Source organism: Chiloscyllium plagiosum, chromosome 10 (genome assembly GCF_004010195.1).
Source record: "Chiloscyllium plagiosum isolate BGI_BamShark_2017 chromosome 10, ASM401019v2, whole genome shotgun sequence".
Taxonomy (NCBI): Eukaryota; Metazoa; Chordata; class Chondrichthyes; order Orectolobiformes; family Hemiscylliidae; genus Chiloscyllium; species Chiloscyllium plagiosum.
In genome coordinates, this window is record NC_057719.1 from 16,431,075 (window position 1) to 16,450,723 (window position 19,649).

Genomic DNA, 19,649 nt, shown 5'->3' on the forward strand with positions numbered 1-19,649 from the left:
CCTGTGCCAATAATTTAATATGATATTTTGAAAACCCTTATTGTTTCATATAAAAAAGTCCAACAGATCATTCCCTCTTGCACTGTTGTTTCCACCCAAGAATTGTCCTACAGTTCACAACATTTTAACTGTTGTTTCACCTCTTTTGGGAGCAAACCATGAGAGCAAACCATGAGAGCTGATAGAAATTCACTTGGATTCTTCTCAGTTTCCCAGTCTGGCACTTATATTTTCAGAGCTCTCAATCTATGAAGACACCACTGCTTATGGGCGGCACAGTGGTTAGCACTGCTGCCTCACAGCGCCAGAGACCTGGGTTCAATTCCCGCCTCTGACGATTCTCTGTGTGGGGTTTGCACATTCTCCCAGTGTCTACGTGGGTTTCCTCCGGATGCTCCGGTTTCCTCCCACAATCCAAAAGAAAATGTGCATGCTAAATTGCCCGTACTGTTAGGTGAAAGGGTAAACGTAGGGGAATGGGTCTGGGTGGGTTACACTTCAGCGGGTCAGTGTGGACTTGTTGGGCCGAAGGGCCTGTTTCCACACTAAGTAATCTCTTCCACTAGCTTTACCTGGCAGATCTAACAACTTTAACCATTTTTGGACTATTCTTTCTGAACTGGGTCCCTCTCTGAATTATTGCTTAGCTGTTATAAATCAGGAATACCTCTGTGCCTGAATCACCTTTATGCTCCTTGCTTTGGCTGCTAGCAGATACACAACTGCCTTCTCAGTCTACCACAGTGACTCTGCTCTCCCTCTTCCCACAGACACAGTTAATCCTAATACAAAAGGGCCTCCTACCAAAGACAACCTAGCACCACCTGGATATTCCAGATGGAGATTCTAATCAATCATTGACAAATTTCAAACCTGCTGTTTGTTTTGAAAAATATGTAGACATTTTAAGATTGTCCCTTATTTACCTGTTGCTTTTTAATCTTTCTTTAAGATGAGGATCACATGAATAATTCCGATCTTTAACAACACAAGGCAAGTTTCCGTTAAGTATCTTCGGCTCCGTAGGTAAATAACCCCACCTGCTGTTTTATGGTTCTTGACCTTTAACTCTTGACCTTATACATACTGTTTGCAAATAATTTGGGTCTAGCAACTTCAGAATCCCAAAGTTTCAAATATCTAACATTTAAAAATTTCATTACCCTAAAACTAGAAAGTTACATTCCTAAACAACATGATCAATGAAGTTACATCAACCTGCTAGGAAAATAACCAGGATATTTTCAACAGTAGAATACTCTCATTTTAGATTACCATGGACTGTTGGAACTTGGATCATGCTCAGCAATTGAGAGAGAAATTTGGTCAAAAGTTCTTACCTCGATTGTCTTTTGCAATTTGTATTTTTCATCCTCGCCAGAACTGTCTGAACCTTGACCCTTGGGTGCCCAAAATAAAGTTTAAAAGGATTGAATTTATTTTCAAAACTACATTTGCATCTTAGCCCAAGAAACATATGAATTACTTTTAAGTTGGTCATTGAGTTGACTCTTGCAAATTAGAGCAAATGCAAGTTCAGTAACTTTATAGAATTAACACTAGAACCAGAGAAAGTTAACAGCACAGACTCACCAGGATCATGCATTAAGTTATGAAGCAAGATTTACAGTACTGGGAAAATATTGATCAGAACAGAGGAGATTTTATAGAAGCTTTTAAAATTATAATAATTTTAAACAGAAAGAAAGAACATTGCTCTGATTGGGAAGTCAATGACAAGGGGTTACTAATTTAATGTGGTCACAGTGGTTCGAAAAAATATTTTTTCTTGGAGGATGGAGTGTTTTGTTTTGCTTTGCTCCAAAATATGGTTGAAACAGTAACCAATTCATTCTTCAAGGGAAAAAAAAATGTTTTAATGTTTGAAGCAGAGGAAGGCATCAGGACAGCCTACAGCAGTGAGATTGGATTTCAAGTGCTTCGATAAAATGTTGAGGAGACATGATGGCTTAATGAGTTGCTTCTGTGCTGTCACCTTTTCAGATTCTCTTTTAAGGAAGATGAACAGTCAAATAGAGATCTTTCAAGATGTAAAGGCTGACAAAATCATAACTGAGCAGAAAATCACTGGCACTATTCATAGCAAAATATTCATTATTTATTCTTACCAAACACAATAATCATAAAATAACTACCCACAATAGGGCAGCACGGTGGCTCAGTGGTTATCACTGCTGCCTCACAGCACCAGGGTCTCAGGTTCAATTACAACCTCTGACGACTGTCTGGAGTTTGCACATTCTCCCAGGGTCTACGTGGGTTTCCTCTGGGTGCTCCAGTTTCCTCCCATAATCCAAAGATGTGCAGATTAGTTGAATTGGCCATCCTAAATTGTCCATAGTGTTAGGTGCATTAGTCAGAGGGGGGTAGGTTACTCTTCGGTGTGGATTTGTTGGGCCGAAGAGCTTGTTTCCACACTGTATGGTATCTAATCTAATATCGTTGTTATACAATGCTAAATCAAGTGTGCATTTAAAATCCAGCACACTTCCTCTTGAGAATTACGCCACACATTTACGTTACGATTCACTTCGGTCAGACAGATCCAAATAACAGGATTGTGTTTTTGTTTAAAATGTAGTGTGATTTGTGAAATGGAAATTGGAGCAAAGGTCAAAGATCAGCACAACACAAGACTAAGCTCTTCAACCCACTAAGCCTGCGCAGACATGATGCCTTTTCTGAATAAAAACCTTTTGCATCTACACAGTGCATCTTTCTCTATTCACTGACTATTCGTGTATCTATCAAAGAATGTCAATATCTCTTTCTCAACAGAAAGATTGAAATACTTGCATGCTTACTAAAATACATATGCTTTCATTTCTGTAAAACGCTTCTGATGATATTTTAAGTCTTTGTATTCCTGAATCAGTGATCAATTTCTATCACTTTGCACGCTAAAACTATTTCCAAAACTGTTGACTGGAGTTGTCATGCACTGATCCTGTTTAATTGGTATGGAACAACATTTATGAACAATGTTCCTGTGCATTGAATAATGTGTTTACTTGATACAAGACAAATTAAAATCATCCAGAACTCAAGTTGTCTGAACACTGGCATTCAAATATGCACACTGTAGAGGTTAATGAGGCAATATGAAAAAAATCTAAAAACCACAATGATCTAACTGCTCCATCTTATGTTTGATCGCCTATATGAAGTCATCCACTAACCTGGGCTAGCACTTTCCAATGGGCAACTTCAACTTCCAACCTAGAGACCTCTTTGGAAAGCCTGTTAATTTCGTGTTGGGACCAGATAACATCTCCAAAATCCATGGTATCCCCATGAAATGTGGATGTGTGAGGCACATCTACCGTCAGAAAGGCAGTGGAGGTTGTGCTTGAGGTAACACCAACTTGTGATGACTGAGCAGCAGATTGGAGCTTCTGTACTTGATCCTGTAAGGAATTCTGTCTTGCTTTCAACAGGCTTATTGTAACCTTAAAAAAAGACAAAATGATGAACGAGGCAACCGCAAGCACTGAGCTGAATTAAACCTCAATTCAAAACAAAGTAAAGGCACAACAAATTAGAATATATATTAGGATTAATGTGATTTTCCAAACATGTAGTCATTTATAGCACAGGAGACGGCCATTTGAACCATTAAATTCATACCATCTCCTTGCAGAACAATCCAGTCAGTCAGTGAAGCATGTTAAATGCTGATTGATTCAGATTGTCTTATAACCCAATGAGAATATGGAGTCTTTAAACTGGCCTTAGGCTTTGCAGCAACAAATGAATTTGGTAATTAAAAATCTAGTGACGGTGATAAATTGACTATTTAAATACAATAAATTATGAATGTGTTCCCATTTCCTAGCTAATGTGTGCTCATCCTTCAAACACATAGCACATGGTTATGAAGTAGCATTTAAAATCCAGCACACTTCCTCTTGAGAATTACGCCACACATTTACGTTACGATTCACTTCGGTCAGACAGATCCAAATAACAGGATTGTGTTTTTGTTTAAAATGTAGTGTGATTTGTGAAATGGAAATTGGAGCAAAGGTCAAAGATCAGCACAACACAAGACTAAGCTCTTCAACCCACTAAGCCTGCGCAGACATGATGCCTTTTCTGAATAAAAACCTTTTGCATCTACACAGTGCATCTTTCTCTATTCACTGACTATTCGTGTATCTATCAAAATGTTTCTTAAACATTGCTATGGCATCTGCTTCTCCCATCTCTTCTGGCAGTTCATTCCAGGTGCTTGCTACACTCTGTAACAAAAAAACCTGCCTCTCATTTCCTTTACATTTTCCCCTTTTACGTTAAACCTATGCCCCCTAGTAACTGACATTTCTTCTCTGGGAAAAGACTCTGTCCATGCTGCTCATTATCTTTAAACATCAATCAGGTTGCCCACTCAGCCTCTGAAGTTCAAGTGAAAACAAAATAAGTGTGTCTAAACCCTCCTCATAGCAAATACCCTCCAAAGCAGGCAATATCCTGGTAAACTTTTCTGTACCCCAGGTCTGAAAGACTTAAAACACAGAACAGTAGATAAATCCCTGAGACCTGATCAAGTGTATCCCAGGACATTATGGGAAGCTAGGGAAGAAATTTTGGGGGTCCTAGCAGAGATGCTTGTATCATCTACAGCCAGTGGTGAGGTGCCGGAAGACTGGCAGGTAAATAACGTTGTGCCTTTATTTCAGAAAGGATGCAAGGAAAAGCCAAGGAACTATAGACTGGTGAGTCTGAGCTCAGTTGTGGGGAAGTTGTTGGAGGGGATTCTGAGACACAGGATTTATATACATTTGACGAGGTAAGGACTGATTAGGGATAGTCAGCATGGCTTTGTGCATGGGAAACCACTTGGTTTGAGTTTTTGAGGACAGAACCAAGAGGACAGATGACGGCAGAGCAGTAGGCATTGTCTACATGGACGGTCTTATTGCAGCTGTACAAGACGTTGGTGAGATCACATTAGGAGCACTACCTGCAGTTCTGGTTGCCCTTCTAAAGAAATATTATTAAAACTTAAAAGAATGTAGAAAAGATTTACTAGGTTGCTACCTGGACCAGAAGATTCAAACTATAAGAAGTTGTTGGATAGGTTGGGACTTTTTGTCCCCTGGAGCATTGAAGACTGAGGGGTGACCTTAAAGAGGTCTATAAAATCGTGAGAGGCATAGATTAGGTAGATAGCCAACAGCTTTTCTCCATGGGAGGGGAGTATAAAACTAGAGGGCATAGGTTTAAGGTGAGAGGGGGGAGATATCAAAGATTTGAGAGAGGCATTTTTTCCCCCAGAGTGGCAAGTGTCTGGAACAGGCTGCCAGATGTATTGGTGGAAGGGAGTATAATTTAGTCATTTAAGAAACATTTAGACAGGTACATGGATGAAATAGGTATGGAGGGATATGAAGCAAATACAGGTAAATGGGACTAGCTTAATTGTGAAAACTAAGTGGTTCAGGTCTGTTTCCATGCCATAAACCTCTTTGACTCTATGGACCTGTACACCTAGATCCCTCTGAATTTTCATTTTCTGCTATTTACTGTATACTTTGTTCCTGTAATAAATCTTCCAAAATGCATCACTTCAGATTTGCCAGGATTACATTCCATCTGTCATATCTCCACCCAAGTCGCCAACCTATGTATATCCTCAACAGCTACAGCTCCCCAAACTTTTTGTCGCCCATAAACTTAGTAATCAGACCACCTATATATTCTCCTCCAAATCACTCATATATATTCAAACAAGAGGAGTCCCATCATGGATGGAACACCTCTCCATCTCCAGTCAGAGAACACCCTTCTACCACTACTGTCTTGTGACCATGCCAGTTCTATATCCATTTTACCAGCTCACCACAGATCCCATGCAGCCTCACCTTCTGTATTAGCCTGCCACGAGTGGCCTTGTTAAAGTTCATGTAGTCAACATCACCACCCTGCGCTCAATCATTTTTGTCACGCCTTGAAAGAAAAAACTCAAGTTTGAAATGTAACCTCCCCCACACAAAGCCAAGCTGTCTATCTCTAATAAGTCCATATTTTTCAAACTGCGAGTAAATCCTGTTCCTAAGAATCTTCTCCAATAATTTCTCTATGACGTAAGGCTCTTTGCCTGGATTATCCTGGTTACAATTCTTGATCAAAGGAACAACACTGGCTATTCTCCAGTGGGATCGCTCCTATGACTAAACATGATCTGAAAACTTTGTAGAAGGCCCCAGCAATGCCCTCCCTTGTTGGGAAAGATTTTGAAATCAAACCCTGGGAGAGGATATTATTTTAGCAATAGAAATGTACACGTGTATACACACACACACACAAAATGAAATTAAGTGATTCTTGGATTCTTTATTATTTTCCTTTCAATCTGAAAAGAAAGATTTTTTTCAATTCAAATTTTGATATTGCAGCCAAGAAAGAAAATTCATACACAGGAACTCCAAAGCTATTATTCTGTTGTGATTTAGGTTGTTAGTCAGTAAATCACTGAAAGGCCCCAGAGGTTTGATATCTGATTTGTGTTTTAGCTAACGTAATTAACTTCTTGGGATGCTACAACATCCCAAGGTTTTATTTCAGCTAAACCGGGAAAGGAAAAGCAAACATCCTATTAGGGTCTCAGAACCAATCTCTGGTCAGAAATCTACGTTAGAGAGCCAGTCATTATGAAAGGACAGGATCAAGCAATTAGGAGACAGTGAGGTCTGCAAATGCTGGAGATCAGAGTTGCGAGTGTGTTGCTGGAAAAACACAGCAGGTCATCATTCTTGATGAAGGGCTCCAGCCCAAAATGTCGATTTTCCTGCTCCTCGGATGCTGCCTGACCTGCTGTGCTTTTACAACATCAAGCAATTGGTCATCCAATAGCCTGTCAACACATTTGTCAATATGGACACATGAAAAATAATCACTTCAACAAGCAACAGGGCCAGACCAGTATCCACAAAGAAAATATTCGCCCATTCAACAAAAAAAATTCATGAGAAAGGACAAATTAACAGCTTGGAAGATAATTAAAATTGCCTGCAGTAGCCTTTATCTAAAAGGCACTTCACAATCTATTTGACCCTGAAACTAGAAGCCATATTGTAAAAAAAAAAAGAGTAAAAATACATTAAACCCTTGACCTACTTCTTTCTGCTGTAGCTGGTTTCTGTATTCTGAAGACAGCTGCTTTATCTGGAGTTCTGCGGCTGCCTCTTTCTCTTCGAGATCAGAATAAAGTTTCTTCAACCGTTCATACTGGAATTGGAAAACAAATGCATTTAAAAATACTTAAATGAAAAGGAAAATGTGCAGATATATAAAGAGATTTCTAAAATATACTGCATGAGTTTTCTTCAAAGTAAACAATAAGAGTTGTGCATAACATAGATTTAAATCCAGCTATGCCAATGTTTCAAGTCAAACAACAAAATTACTTTTGTTAGATGCCAATACACTTGAAAACGCTGCTATATTCCATGTGTTCACACTCCACAAACTTCGAATAAATGCAGAGCCAACATTTTGTTGCGGGATGTGATAACCTGACGGACTCTGAAGTGGAGCAAGACACCTCTCCAGGGAATCTTATTCTTTTACATTCTAATATTACATCAGATCCTGAAACTAGAGTCAAATACTCAGTGGATTTAGGAAAATGACCTGTCCTGACTACTTCACTCTGGTTGAATGAACTGGTATTTAGAATGGCCTTCATTGTGAAGAAATTATGAGTTTGGAGTTTAACAAGTTAAATGGACTGACTGTTGAATTTGATACTTTTTACTTTAAAATGCTCAATTGAAATTTATTTAATAATTAAATTCTGTTCGTCACAAACTATGAATTTCTAGGGGTATTTGATCCCCTAGTCACTGCAATTTCTCTTGCTTTTAAACTGCTGTGATGTGGGATACACTGGAGCTATTTTTACTTTTGACCAACTTGCATAAGAAAAATAATTCACATTCTAGCTGATAAACTACTAAAGAACCTAATTGCTCTTCAACAAATCCAGTCTCCACTGAAAGAAAGACCAGACTTTACCTGAAAAGCAACATTAAGGTTCTTTCCAATTCTCCGTTTCAACTATTTCCATATTGAGATGGCTCTAGAAGCCCATCCCAGCTGATCATGTGTGTTTTATGAAAAACATAATTAGAAGATTAATGGAATGAACTTCCACAGCTATGGGATGTATTATTAAAAGTCGAGGATTCTTCCAAGAGTTCACTGTACCCCACTGCATTGTGCTCAAATTTTCATTCAAACATCACATTATCGTGAATAATTTATTCCAATTTTACAGACCTTAACCCTATAATGAAGTTGAACAATTAAAACGTTCTATGATCAGAAGAATCACACCAAGGTTGAAAGAGTTTCAAAACATGCCTAACTATCAAATCTGGTGCTGCACTCAAGTACAGACAACCTGTAAAACGACAAACTCGATTCTCATACACAAAATTAATCAGACTTCAATGAATCAAAAAGATGAATGGCCAATGTTTCAAGAACATGGAAAACTTGAGTCATTTTAAACATTTGCCCAAGTAGAGTTTTAATAGTTCGCTATTTGTAGTATAAAGGATTTATGTACAAACCTCTGATTTTTGTGTTGAGTAAGCTATTTCAACATCCTTCAGTCTGGAATTGGATACATGCAGTTCACTGGCAGGATCTGAAGTTCAAGCACAGCACAGAAATGAGCATTCATTTTCACATGGTTTAACGTCATACTAATAAAATGATCCCTGTCTTTACCAATGGAACAGTAATCCATTAAACCAAGAATAAAATTTCAAATCTTTGACTTCAATTTCTTCCTTCGTAATATGCTGGCAAGTATCCTTTGGGTCCTTTGGAACTCTCTTCCTGAAAAAACAGCTGAAGCAGAGTCTACGAATATGGATCTATTAAGACAGAGATCTTTGTTAAGCAAGATGATGAAATGTTATCACAGGTTCTGAAGACGTAGATGAAATTGTAATCAGATCAGCATGCAGAACAGGCTGAAAGGCTACTTCTGCTCCTTCGTCATATCTCTCAATGTCCTATCTGTAACAATGCAAAATGCACACAGCACTATAGCTGTGGTCTAAGCAGTTTTTCTTGGACAAACCATTTTTTCACTCATGGAGCTCATTGCCCAGATGAATAAACACCAAAATACTATTGATTTTTTTTTGTGGCTTTCATGGAATTATGGATTTTAACCCATTGGTTAATACTGATCCAAGAAACAGCCTATAACAAAGGCTCCCACTTGGACAATATTATTCTGCTGTATCTATAGGTAAAAATCAATGCATATCACTGCACAATCATGCTTACACAATATCTCCATCATTAGACTGAGTGAACCCTCATTCCCTAATTCTACCCTTTAAATATAACACATATGTATCCAGACAAACTGCAAAAATTCGACCAGCCACAAAACTAAACCTTGCTGAGCTCTTTACAGCCCCACATTCTTTAACAAACCTGTTCCCTCTCTCATTCACAGATTGAGATCGTGATTGCTCAGCTCAAATTTAAAAATATGTATATACCTGTAACTAAGCTAAAACAAACCAAACCATTCATTATTAATTTATGCTCAGAACACTAACGATATTTTTCACCTTCTGGAATACGTTTATTTTGTGCACAATCCATCTTAACTTTGGAGACAATCTACAGCTACCTATTGCTCAGATCATTCATATTTGCCTCTTACTGAAATTCCTCTTAACAAACAAGCTTCCTAATTTTTGACTCCTCGGCATACACTTCTGTTTTGTACTGAACCCAATAATGTTATGGTCATTATTTCTCAATTCATCCCCCATTCACAAATCAATTACCAAACTCATTAAATTTAATTAACACAAACAATATCTCTTTAATTGTACTTTAAATGGACTCAGATACATATCCTAAAAACACTGCCCCTTTCACATTGTGTATTTCACTCTATTTTGGTATAATTAAAATTCATCCAATGTTCTGACATGTCTTGCTGAATTATTTGCAATCTCCCTACATTAGCATAAAAAGAAAATTTTGTTTCACATTTTTGGCAACTGCAAAGAATGCTGAAGAAACTCAGCAGGGCCTATACTATAATTGCACCACTAAGGGCATCACACAAGGACGTACAGGTCATTCTGCTCTACCATGACATTTGCGTTCCTCTGCAACCTCGCATTGTAGAAAATCATGCTGTGGAAAACTGCCAGAGAAAATAACGCTGTAGGATCACTAATAGAAAGTCACTATACCCGTTCAGTAGAAAATCCGTGTTATCCAAACAACGTTCACAATTCATCAATTCCGTTATAGCCAATTAACGTTGATGAAGTGTACGTAATATCAGAACAACCTGTATGCTGGGGAATACTGGGAGTGGAAATGTTCCAAATGCAGAGTAATTTCCAAATTATTGTTGTTGAAATCTCTACAGTGATTGTAGTTCTGGGTGATTCTGAAGATTGCAATTTCATGGTGCACTATGGACTTGAGCACACGTAACTCAAGTTTACATACCAGTACCAAGAGTCACAGAGAGTCAGTGTTTTTACAACATGGAGAAAGGACCTTAGGACCCATTACTTCCATGACAGTCATCAAGTATCTATCTATCTATTATAATTCCATTTTCGAACACTTGGTCTGTAGCCTTTTACGCTATAGTGTTTCAAGTGCTTATCTAAATGCTTCTTAAACATTTTGATAACTCCTGCCTCTATCACCCTTTAGGCAGTGAATTCCAGATGTCAATCACCCTCTGGGTCAATTTTTGTTTCTCAAATTCTCACGAAATCTCCTGTTCCTGATGTTAAAACAACACCCTCCAGCCATGTAAAAGTTCTCTGGAATATTATTTCTCACAAACTTATTCTGGTTTAAAGCTAATGAACCAACAAATGAATACCAAGATTCAAGCGAGTGTATTTTATAGAAATAATGGAAGTATGGCATAGTTGTACTACCATATCAATCCTGCCTGAGTACAATGGCCATCCTGAGAGACAAAGCGCCATGTAAGTACTCACTATTCTCCAAAGGATTGTCACACAAAACTCAAAAATACTTTTCCATCCTTATATTCCCACGAGTGAATTCTAGTCTTCTATATGAACCACCTTTAAAGAGGACTTTGACTATTTTGTTGTCATATCCACTGATCGCATTTTTAGGTATTTATTCAGCTACATTTTTCTCTTCAATTCAAATACTTTTGCTCTAGGTTACAGTCCACATGCACACACACACACACATACCCCTCCTCCCCAACTCTGATGAAAAGTTAAGGAAGGATTGGTTCAGATGAAAAGTAACAACCTGAGATGTGAACTGCTTTTCTCTCTCCACAAATGCTGCCAAATCTGCTCAGTGTTTCCAGCACTTTTTCCAACATCCACATCATTTAACTTTTGGATTAGTTTAATTTGCTGCAATTTCTATTTTAGGAATGCCAACCTTGAAGTTCGGCTCAATTCTGCCATTCCTACCTTTTTCCCTTGTTCACCTTCATTGTTTGAGCAAACACCAGATGTGAAATTTCAGTGTTCGACCACATTTTCTTCAGCAGCAACTGTCCCTGGCTCTAATTTATTCCTTGTGAATGCCAACTGTAATGAGAGCCATAGAGATGTACAGCATGGAAATAGACCCTTAGGTCCAACTCGTCCATGCCGAACAGATATCCCAACCCAATCTAGTTCCACCTGACAGCACCTGGCCCATCTCCCTCCAAACCTTTCCTATTCATATACCCATTCAGATGCCTTTTAAATGTTGCAATTGTACTAGCCTCCGCCATTTCCTCTGGCAGCTCATTCCATACACGTACCACCCTCTGCATGAAAAGGTTGCCCCTTAGGTCCCTTTTATATCTTTCCCCTCTCACCCTAAACCTATGCCCTCTAGTTCTGGACTCCCCCATCCATACCCCTCATTATTTCATAAACATCTATAAGGTCACCCCTCAGCCGATTCAACCTCTCCCTACAGCTCAAACCCTCCAACCCTGGCAACATCCTTGTAAATCTTTTCTGAACCCTTTCACGTTTCACAACATCTTTCTGATAGGAAGGAGACCAGAATTGCATGCAATATTCCAACAGTGGCCTAACCAATATCTTGTACAGCCGCAACATGGCCTCCCAACTCCTGCACTCAATACTCTGACCAATAAAGGAAAGCATACCAAACGCCTTCTTCACTATCCTATCTACCTGCGGCTCCACTTTCAAGGACCTATGAACCTGCACTCCAAGGTCTCTTTGTTCAGCAATACTCCCTAAGATCTTATCGTTAAGTATAGGTGTCCTGCTAAGATTTGCTTTTCCAAAATGCAGCACCTCGCATTTATCTCAATTAAACTCCATCTGCCACTCCTCAGCCCACTGGCCCATCTGATCAAGATCCCATTGTACTCTGAGGTAACCTTCTTCGCTGTCCACTACACCTCCAAGTTTGGTGTCATCTGTGAACTTACTAACTATACTCCTTCTGCTCACTTCCAAATCATTTATATAAATGATGAAAAGTAGTGGATCCAGCACTGATCCTTGTGGCACTCCACTGGTCACAGGCCTCCATTTACCAAAGCTATCTCATGTCCCCTTTTTGCCCTCCTGATTTACCTCAAGTATACTCCTACCACCTTTATAATCTTCTAAGGATTCACTCGATCTATCTTGTCTATACCTGGTATATGCTTCCTTCTTTTTCTTAACCAAACCCTCAATTTCTTTAGTCATCCAGCATTCCCTACACCTACCAACCTTTCCTTTCACCCTACCAGGAAGATGCTTTCTCTAGACTCTCATTATCTCATTTCTGTAGGCTTCCCATTTTCCAGCCGTCCCTTTACCTGTGAACATCTGCCCCCAATCTGTTTTTGAAAGTTCTTCCTAATACTGTCAAAGTTAGCCTTCCTCTAATTTAGAACTTCAACGTTTAGATCTAGTCTATTCTTTCCCAATACTATTTTAAAACTAATAGAATCACGGTCGCTGGCCCCAAAGTCCTCCCCCACTGACTCCTCAGTCACCTGCCCTGTTTGATTTCCCAACAGTTAGGTCAAGCTTTGCACCTTCTCTAGTAGGTACATCCACATATTGAATCAGAAAATGTTCCTGTACACACTTAAATTCCTCTCCATCTAAAACCATTGCACTATGGCAGCCCTTGTCTATGTTTGGAAAGTTAAAATCCCTTACCATAACCACCCTATTATTCTTACAGATAACTGAAAGCTTCTTACAAATTTGTTTCTCAATTTCCCTTTGACTATTAGGGGATCTATAATACAATCCCAATAAGGTCATCATCCCTTTCTTATTTCTCAGTTCCACCCAAATAACTTCCCTGGATGTACTTCCGGGAATATCCTCCCTCAGCACAGCTGTAATGCTATCCCTTATCAAAAACACCACTCCCCCTCCTCTCTTGCCCCCCTGTCTGTCCTCCTTGTAGCATTTGTATCCTGGAGCATTAAGCTGTCAGTTCTGTCCATCCCTGAGCCATGTTTCTGAAATTGCTATGATATCCCAGTCCCATGTTCCTAACCATGCCCTGAGTTCATCTGCCTTCACTGTTGGTCCTCTTGCACTGAAATTAATGGAGTTTAATTTATCAGTTCCCACCTTGCTCTCTGTTTTGTCCCTGCCTGCCCTGACTCACTTCTTTCCTCAACTGTACCAGTCTCAGGTTGATCTATTTCCTCACTAGCTCCCTGGGCCCCAACCCTCTCACCTTCATAGTTTAAATCCTTCTGAGCAGCTCCAGCAAGTTTCCCCGCCAGTATATTACTCCCCTTCCAATTCAGATGCAATCCGTCTTTCCTGTACAGGTCACTTCTACTCCAGAAGAGAATCCAATGATTCAAAAATGTGAATCCTTCTCCCATACACCAGCTCCTCAGCCATGCATTCATCTGCTCTATCCTCCTATTCCTACCCTCACTAGATCACAGCACCAGGAGTAATCCAAATATTACTACTCGAAGACTTCCTTTTTAAACTCCTGCCTGATTTTCTACATTCTCCCTTCGGAATCTCATCCTTTCCCCTTCCGATGTCATTGGTTACAATGTGTACAATGACTTCCTGCTGGTCCCTCTCCCCCTTGAGAACATTCTGCACCCTCTCAAGACATATCCTTGATCCTGGCACCAGGGAGGCAACACGCCATTCCTACCCTTCTAGTTTCAGATTCACCTACAATTACAGATTGAACATTCAACACTTAAAAACAAACTCAGAAACAAATACATTAAGTACTGAAGAACCTTGACAAATCTGGCAGTAAATGTGAAGAGACAAACACAGAGTTGACTTTTAAGTCCACAATGACTCTTCTTCAGAACTGAAGTTCTATGTGCGTTCCAGTTTCCTAGCATCCACAGTATTTTGTTTTTATTTGAAGGTTTGAGTTATTAAGAAAGGCTGGATAGACTGGGATTTCTTTCACTGGAGTGTAGGAGGTTGATCTTATCGAAGTTTGTAAATGAGAGGTATAGATAGAGTTAAATGGTAGTTATCTTTTCCCCAGGATGGGGATTTCAAGACTTGGGAGCACATTTTTTGAGGTGAGAGGAGAGTGATATATCAAAAAGGCAAATTTTTTACACAGAGGGTGATTCTCATGTGGAATGAACTTCCTGAGAAAATGGTGGATGCGGGTACAATTACAATGTTTAAAAAGACATCTGGATGGATACATGAATTGGAACACTTTAGAGGGATCTGAGCCAGGAGCAGGCAGGTGGGACTAGTTTAACTTGGGATTTATGTTCGGCATGGACTGGTTGGACCAAAGGATCTTGTTTCCATGCTGTACGACTCCATGACACTCTGACTCAAAACTCTATTCTCACCATAGCACCGAATGTGGATCACAGGATTTGCAATGCCATATAAATGCTCTTGACCTCGCTCTTCAACACTGTCAAGTCACCATCTTATAGGTGTGCTGCTCTACATTTTCACCTTCTTGAATATTATTTCACTGCCACTCAGTGAACATTCTGGAACACCCTCTTTAACAGAACCTGACCGACTGTACCTACATCACATGGTCTGCCTGCAGTAGCTCAAAAAGATAGTTCATCACCACTTTCTTCAGGGCAAATAGGAATGGGCAATAAATACTGGCCATGTCAGTGACACCTATATGCCATGACAAAAAATTTTCAAAACAAGTCTGGACAAAGGCAAAATCAGAATATGAGCTCTTCTATTAAACGAACAATCTTTCTCCATACAGACATCCCTTTGCTGGAAATGACAAATTTCTTCATTTTGACTGCAACAGTTTTGTTTTTGAACACTAATCATGTACTTTAAAAAAATTCAATCAAATTCAGTGGGATTAAGCAGGAGGATTGAAATGCAAACTGTCAGTTTACTGTTAATGATTTCAGCAATGATCATCTGTTGACTGCTGATATGTTTATACTCATTAGGTAAATCAAGCATTACAAAATTAATCATGCTGTATGTCAGAATTACAATAGAGCAAATAGTCACTGCCGTAAATGCCAGACAAGGAGAGCACCGGGATGTTACAAAGTGGCAAAATTCCCTTGCTGGGATTTAAATGCAGCATGATTCCAGTGTGGGACCAAAATTATTGCAGATGCTAGAATCTGTACTCAAAACAAAAGATGCTAGAAATTGCAACAGGTCAGGCAGCATCTGTGAAGAGAGAGCAAACTAACATTTAAAATCTAGATGACTCTTCATCAGAGCTGAATGAAGAATCATCTAGACTTGAAACATTAGCTTGCTCTCTCTGTACAGATGCTGCCTGACCTCTCACCTTAAAAATACACCTCTGGGACACCTGCACCAACCAACCCAACAGCCCTGTGGCTGAACACTTTAATTCCCCCTCCCACTCTGCCAAGGACATGCAGGTCCTTGGCCTCCTCCATCGCCAGACCATGGCAACACGACGCCTGGAGGAAGAGCGATTCATCTTCCGCCTAGGAACCCTCCAACCACAAGGGATGAATACAGATTTCTCCAGCTTCCTCATTTTCCCTCCCCCCACCTTTTCTCAGTCCCAACCCTCAGACTCAGCATCGCCTTCTTGACCTGCAATCTTCTTCCCAACCTCTCCGCCCCCACTCCCTCTCCAGCCTATCACCCTCACCTTAACCTCCTTCCACCTATCGCATTCCCAATGCCCCCCCCCCTCAAGTCCCTCCTCCCTACCTTTTATCTTAGCCTGCTTGGCACACCCTCCTCATTCCTGAAGAAGGGCTTATGCCCGAAACATTGATTCTCCTTCTCCTTTGATGCTGCCTGACCTGCTGCGCTTTTCCAGCAACACATTTTTAAGCTCTGATCCCCAGCATCTGCAGTCCTCACTTTCTCCTAGGAGTATTTCATCACACTGGCTATGCCTTGTAAACTTTGGGATTCAGAAGAGGAGTTACTTTCTGCAGCACTCCTAACCTCAGACCTGCTCTTGTATCATAGTATTTATATGATTGGTCTAGTTCAGTTTCTGGTTAATAGGAACAAGATGTCAGTGGGAAAATACAGTGAAATTAATGACACTGCCTGTCAAAGGACAATAGTCAGATTCACATTGTTGGAGGTGGTCAATGACAGGCACTTGTGTTGTACGAGTGTTACTTGCCAGTTGTTAGCCCAAACATGGATGTTGCCCAGGTCTTGTTGCAGTTGGCCTAGATTGCATCAATGTCTGAGGTAAGGTGAATGGCGCTGAACTTATTCAAACAACAAACATTTCCAGTTCTGTCCTTACGATTCAGGGAAGGCCATTGACAAAGCAGTTGAAGGACAGAACCCTGAGCAATGCCTGCTGAGATGTCCCGCAGCAAAGATGACTCACCTCCAACCACAGCCACCTTCTCTTCTGAGAGATATGATTCCAACCAACAGAGAATTTTCCATCTGTTTCCTATTAATTCCAAATGTGTTGGAGGTCTTTGATGTCACATTTGGTCAAATGCAGCTTTGGTGACTAGAGCAGTTATTCTCACCTCAATTACGTAATTTAGCTCTTCGGTCTATGTTTGAATGAAGGTTGCAATTAGGTCAGGAGCTACGTAGCTCTGGTGGAACCCAAACTGCATCAATGAGCAGCTTATTGCTAAGGAAGTGCTGCTTCATAACAGTGCACAAGACTCCTATGACTTCACCAACGATCGACAGTAGATTGATGGGGCAGTGACTGGACAGGTTGGATTTGCCCAGCGTTCTGTGTACATGACACAACTAGGTCATTCCCCACATCATCAGGTAAAGTCAAACATTATAGCTGTACGTGCAGCTTGGCTAGAAAGATGGAAGTTGTGAAGCAGAAGTCTTCAGTACTGTTGCAGGAATGCTTCAAGACCCAAAACATTTAAAGCATCCACTGCCTTCAGCCATTTCTTTATATCACATGGGGGAGTGACTCAGATTTGGTAACAAAAATCATCTGTGACATCTAGCACCTCTGGAGGTGCTTCTCAAAACTCGCTAAGACCTCTGGAGGAGGCCAAAATGGATCATCCACTTGGCATATCAGACTAGAGATTGTTACAAAAACTCGGACTTGATTTCTGCACTCAAATGTTGCCTCTTCCATCACTGGGGATAGCAATATTCGACGAGACCTTTCTTCCAGCGAGTTGTTTAATTGTCTATTACCAATTGTGATGAGATCTGGTGGTACTGCAGAGTTTAGATCTGATCCACTGGCTGTGGATTCTTTTAGCTCTATGTATTAGGTGCTGCTTGGCATCCAAGTCATCCTGTGTTGTCACTTCATCAGGTCAAGATCTCATTTTTAAGTACACCTGGTGCTGACAAAGGTCTGTCTTTGACCTCCTGGTTTAATAATCATGGTACAGTGAGAAATATGTTGGGTCATGAGATTGGAGATTGAATACAACTCTGCTGCTACTGATGGACTGCAGCACTTCATGGACCCCAAGTTTTGACTTGCTAGATGTGTTGGAAATCTATCCTATTTAGCATGATGACAATGCCACAACATCATAGAAGGAATATTCAATGTGAAGATGTCTTTGTCTTTACAGTGATCATGTGAAGGCCACTCCCACAAATAGATGCATCTGTGGCTGCAGCTTGGTGAGGAACTGGTTAATTTTTTTCCCCCCTCTTAGTTCCTTCCTGAAAGGTGGCAGATAGAATTTAATTTAAATAAATGTGAGGTGCTGCATTTTGGAAAGGCAAATCAGGGCAAGACTTATATACATAAATGGTAAGGTCAAGGGGACATTGCTGAACAAAGAGACCTTGGAATGCAAGTTCATAGTTCCTTAAAAGTAGAGTTGCAGGTAGATAGGATAGTGAAGGCGGCATTTGGTTTGCTTTCTTTAATTGGACAGAGCATTGAGAAGAGGAGTTGGGAGGTCATGTTGCGGCTGTACAGGACATTGGTTAGGCCACTTTTGGAATATTGCCTGCAATCCTGGTCTCCCTATTGGAAGGATGTTGTGAAACTTTAATGTTGCCAGGGTTAGAGGATTTGAGCTATAGGGAGAGGCTGAATAGGTTGGGGCTATTTTCCCTGCAGCATCGGAGGCTGAGGGGTGACCTTATATAGGTTTATAAAGTCATGAGGGACATGGATAAGATAAATATCCAAGGTCTCTTCTCTGGGGTGGGAGAGTCCAGAACTAGAGGACATAGGTTTAAGGTGAGAGGGGAAAAAAATTTAAAAAGGGACCTAAGGGGCAACTTTTTCATGCAGAGGGTGGTGTGTATGGAATGAGCTGCCAGAGGAGGTGGTGGAGGCTGGTACAATAACAACATTTAAAAGACATCTGGATGGATATATAAATAGGACAGTTTACAGAGATATAGGCTGAGTCCTCACAAATGGAATAGATTAGATTAGGATATCTGGTCAGCATGGACGAGTTGGACCGAAGAGTCTGTTTCCATGCTGTACATCTTTACCATTCTATGACTTCAGAAAAGTTCTAGCAGCTATGCCATTTAGGACTGGGCCAGTTTTTTTTTAATTCTCATGAGATGTGGGCATAGCTGACAAGGCTCTTGTCAACTGTCAATCCCCAACTGTCCTTGAACTAACTGTCTTGCATAGCCATCTTAGATGGGAGTTAAGAGACAGTCACATTTGTGGGGAGAAAGTGAGGTCTGCAGATGCTGGAGATCAAAGCTGAAACTTTATTGCTGGAACAGCACAGCAGGTCAGGCAGCATCCAGGGAACAGGAGATTCGACGTTTCGGGCACAGGCCCTTCTTCAGAAATGAGCAGAGAGTGTTCAGCAGGAGAAGATAAAAGGTAGGGAGGAGGGACTTGGAGGAGGGGCGTTGGAAATGTGATAGGTGGAAAGAGGTCAAGGTGAGGGTGATAGGTCGGAGTAGGATGGAGGCGGAGAGGTCAAGAAGGGGGAGGGAGGAGTCCGAGACTGTTGACCTCTCCGCCTCCATCCTACTCCGACCTATCACCCTCACCTTGACCTCTTTCCACCTATCACATTTCCAACGCCCCTCCTCCAAGTCCCTCCTCCCTACCTTTTATCTTCTCCTGCTGAACACTCTCTGCTCATTCCTGAAGAAGGGCCTGTGCCCGAAACGTTGAATCTCCTGTTCCCTGGATGCTGCCTGACCTGCTGTGCTGTTCCAGCAATAAAGTCACATTTG

The 19,649-nt window shown here is 40.6% G+C and overlaps 1 protein-coding gene across 3 annotated transcripts in view; it reads right to left on the reverse strand.

The window, feature by feature from the left end:
- trip11 (thyroid hormone receptor interactor 11) overlaps positions 1-19,649 on the reverse strand; it is a 107,969-nt gene that overhangs the window by 79,262 nt on the left and 9,058 nt on the right. For all 3 annotated transcript variants that reach the window (XR_006312699.1, XR_006312698.1, XM_043697132.1), the window contains exons 2-5: positions 8,601-8,677; positions 7,141-7,251; positions 3,201-3,470; positions 1,341-1,400 (exon numbers count right to left, since the gene is read on the reverse strand). Coding sequence is in view for 1 of the 3 variants with exons in the window: in XM_043697132.1 (XP_043553067.1) it covers positions 1,341-1,400; positions 3,201-3,470; positions 7,141-7,251; positions 8,601-8,677 (518 nt within the window). In the remaining 2 variants the exon portion in view is untranslated. The remainder of the gene's footprint in view (positions 1-1,340; positions 1,401-3,200; positions 3,471-7,140; positions 7,252-8,600; positions 8,678-19,649) is intronic.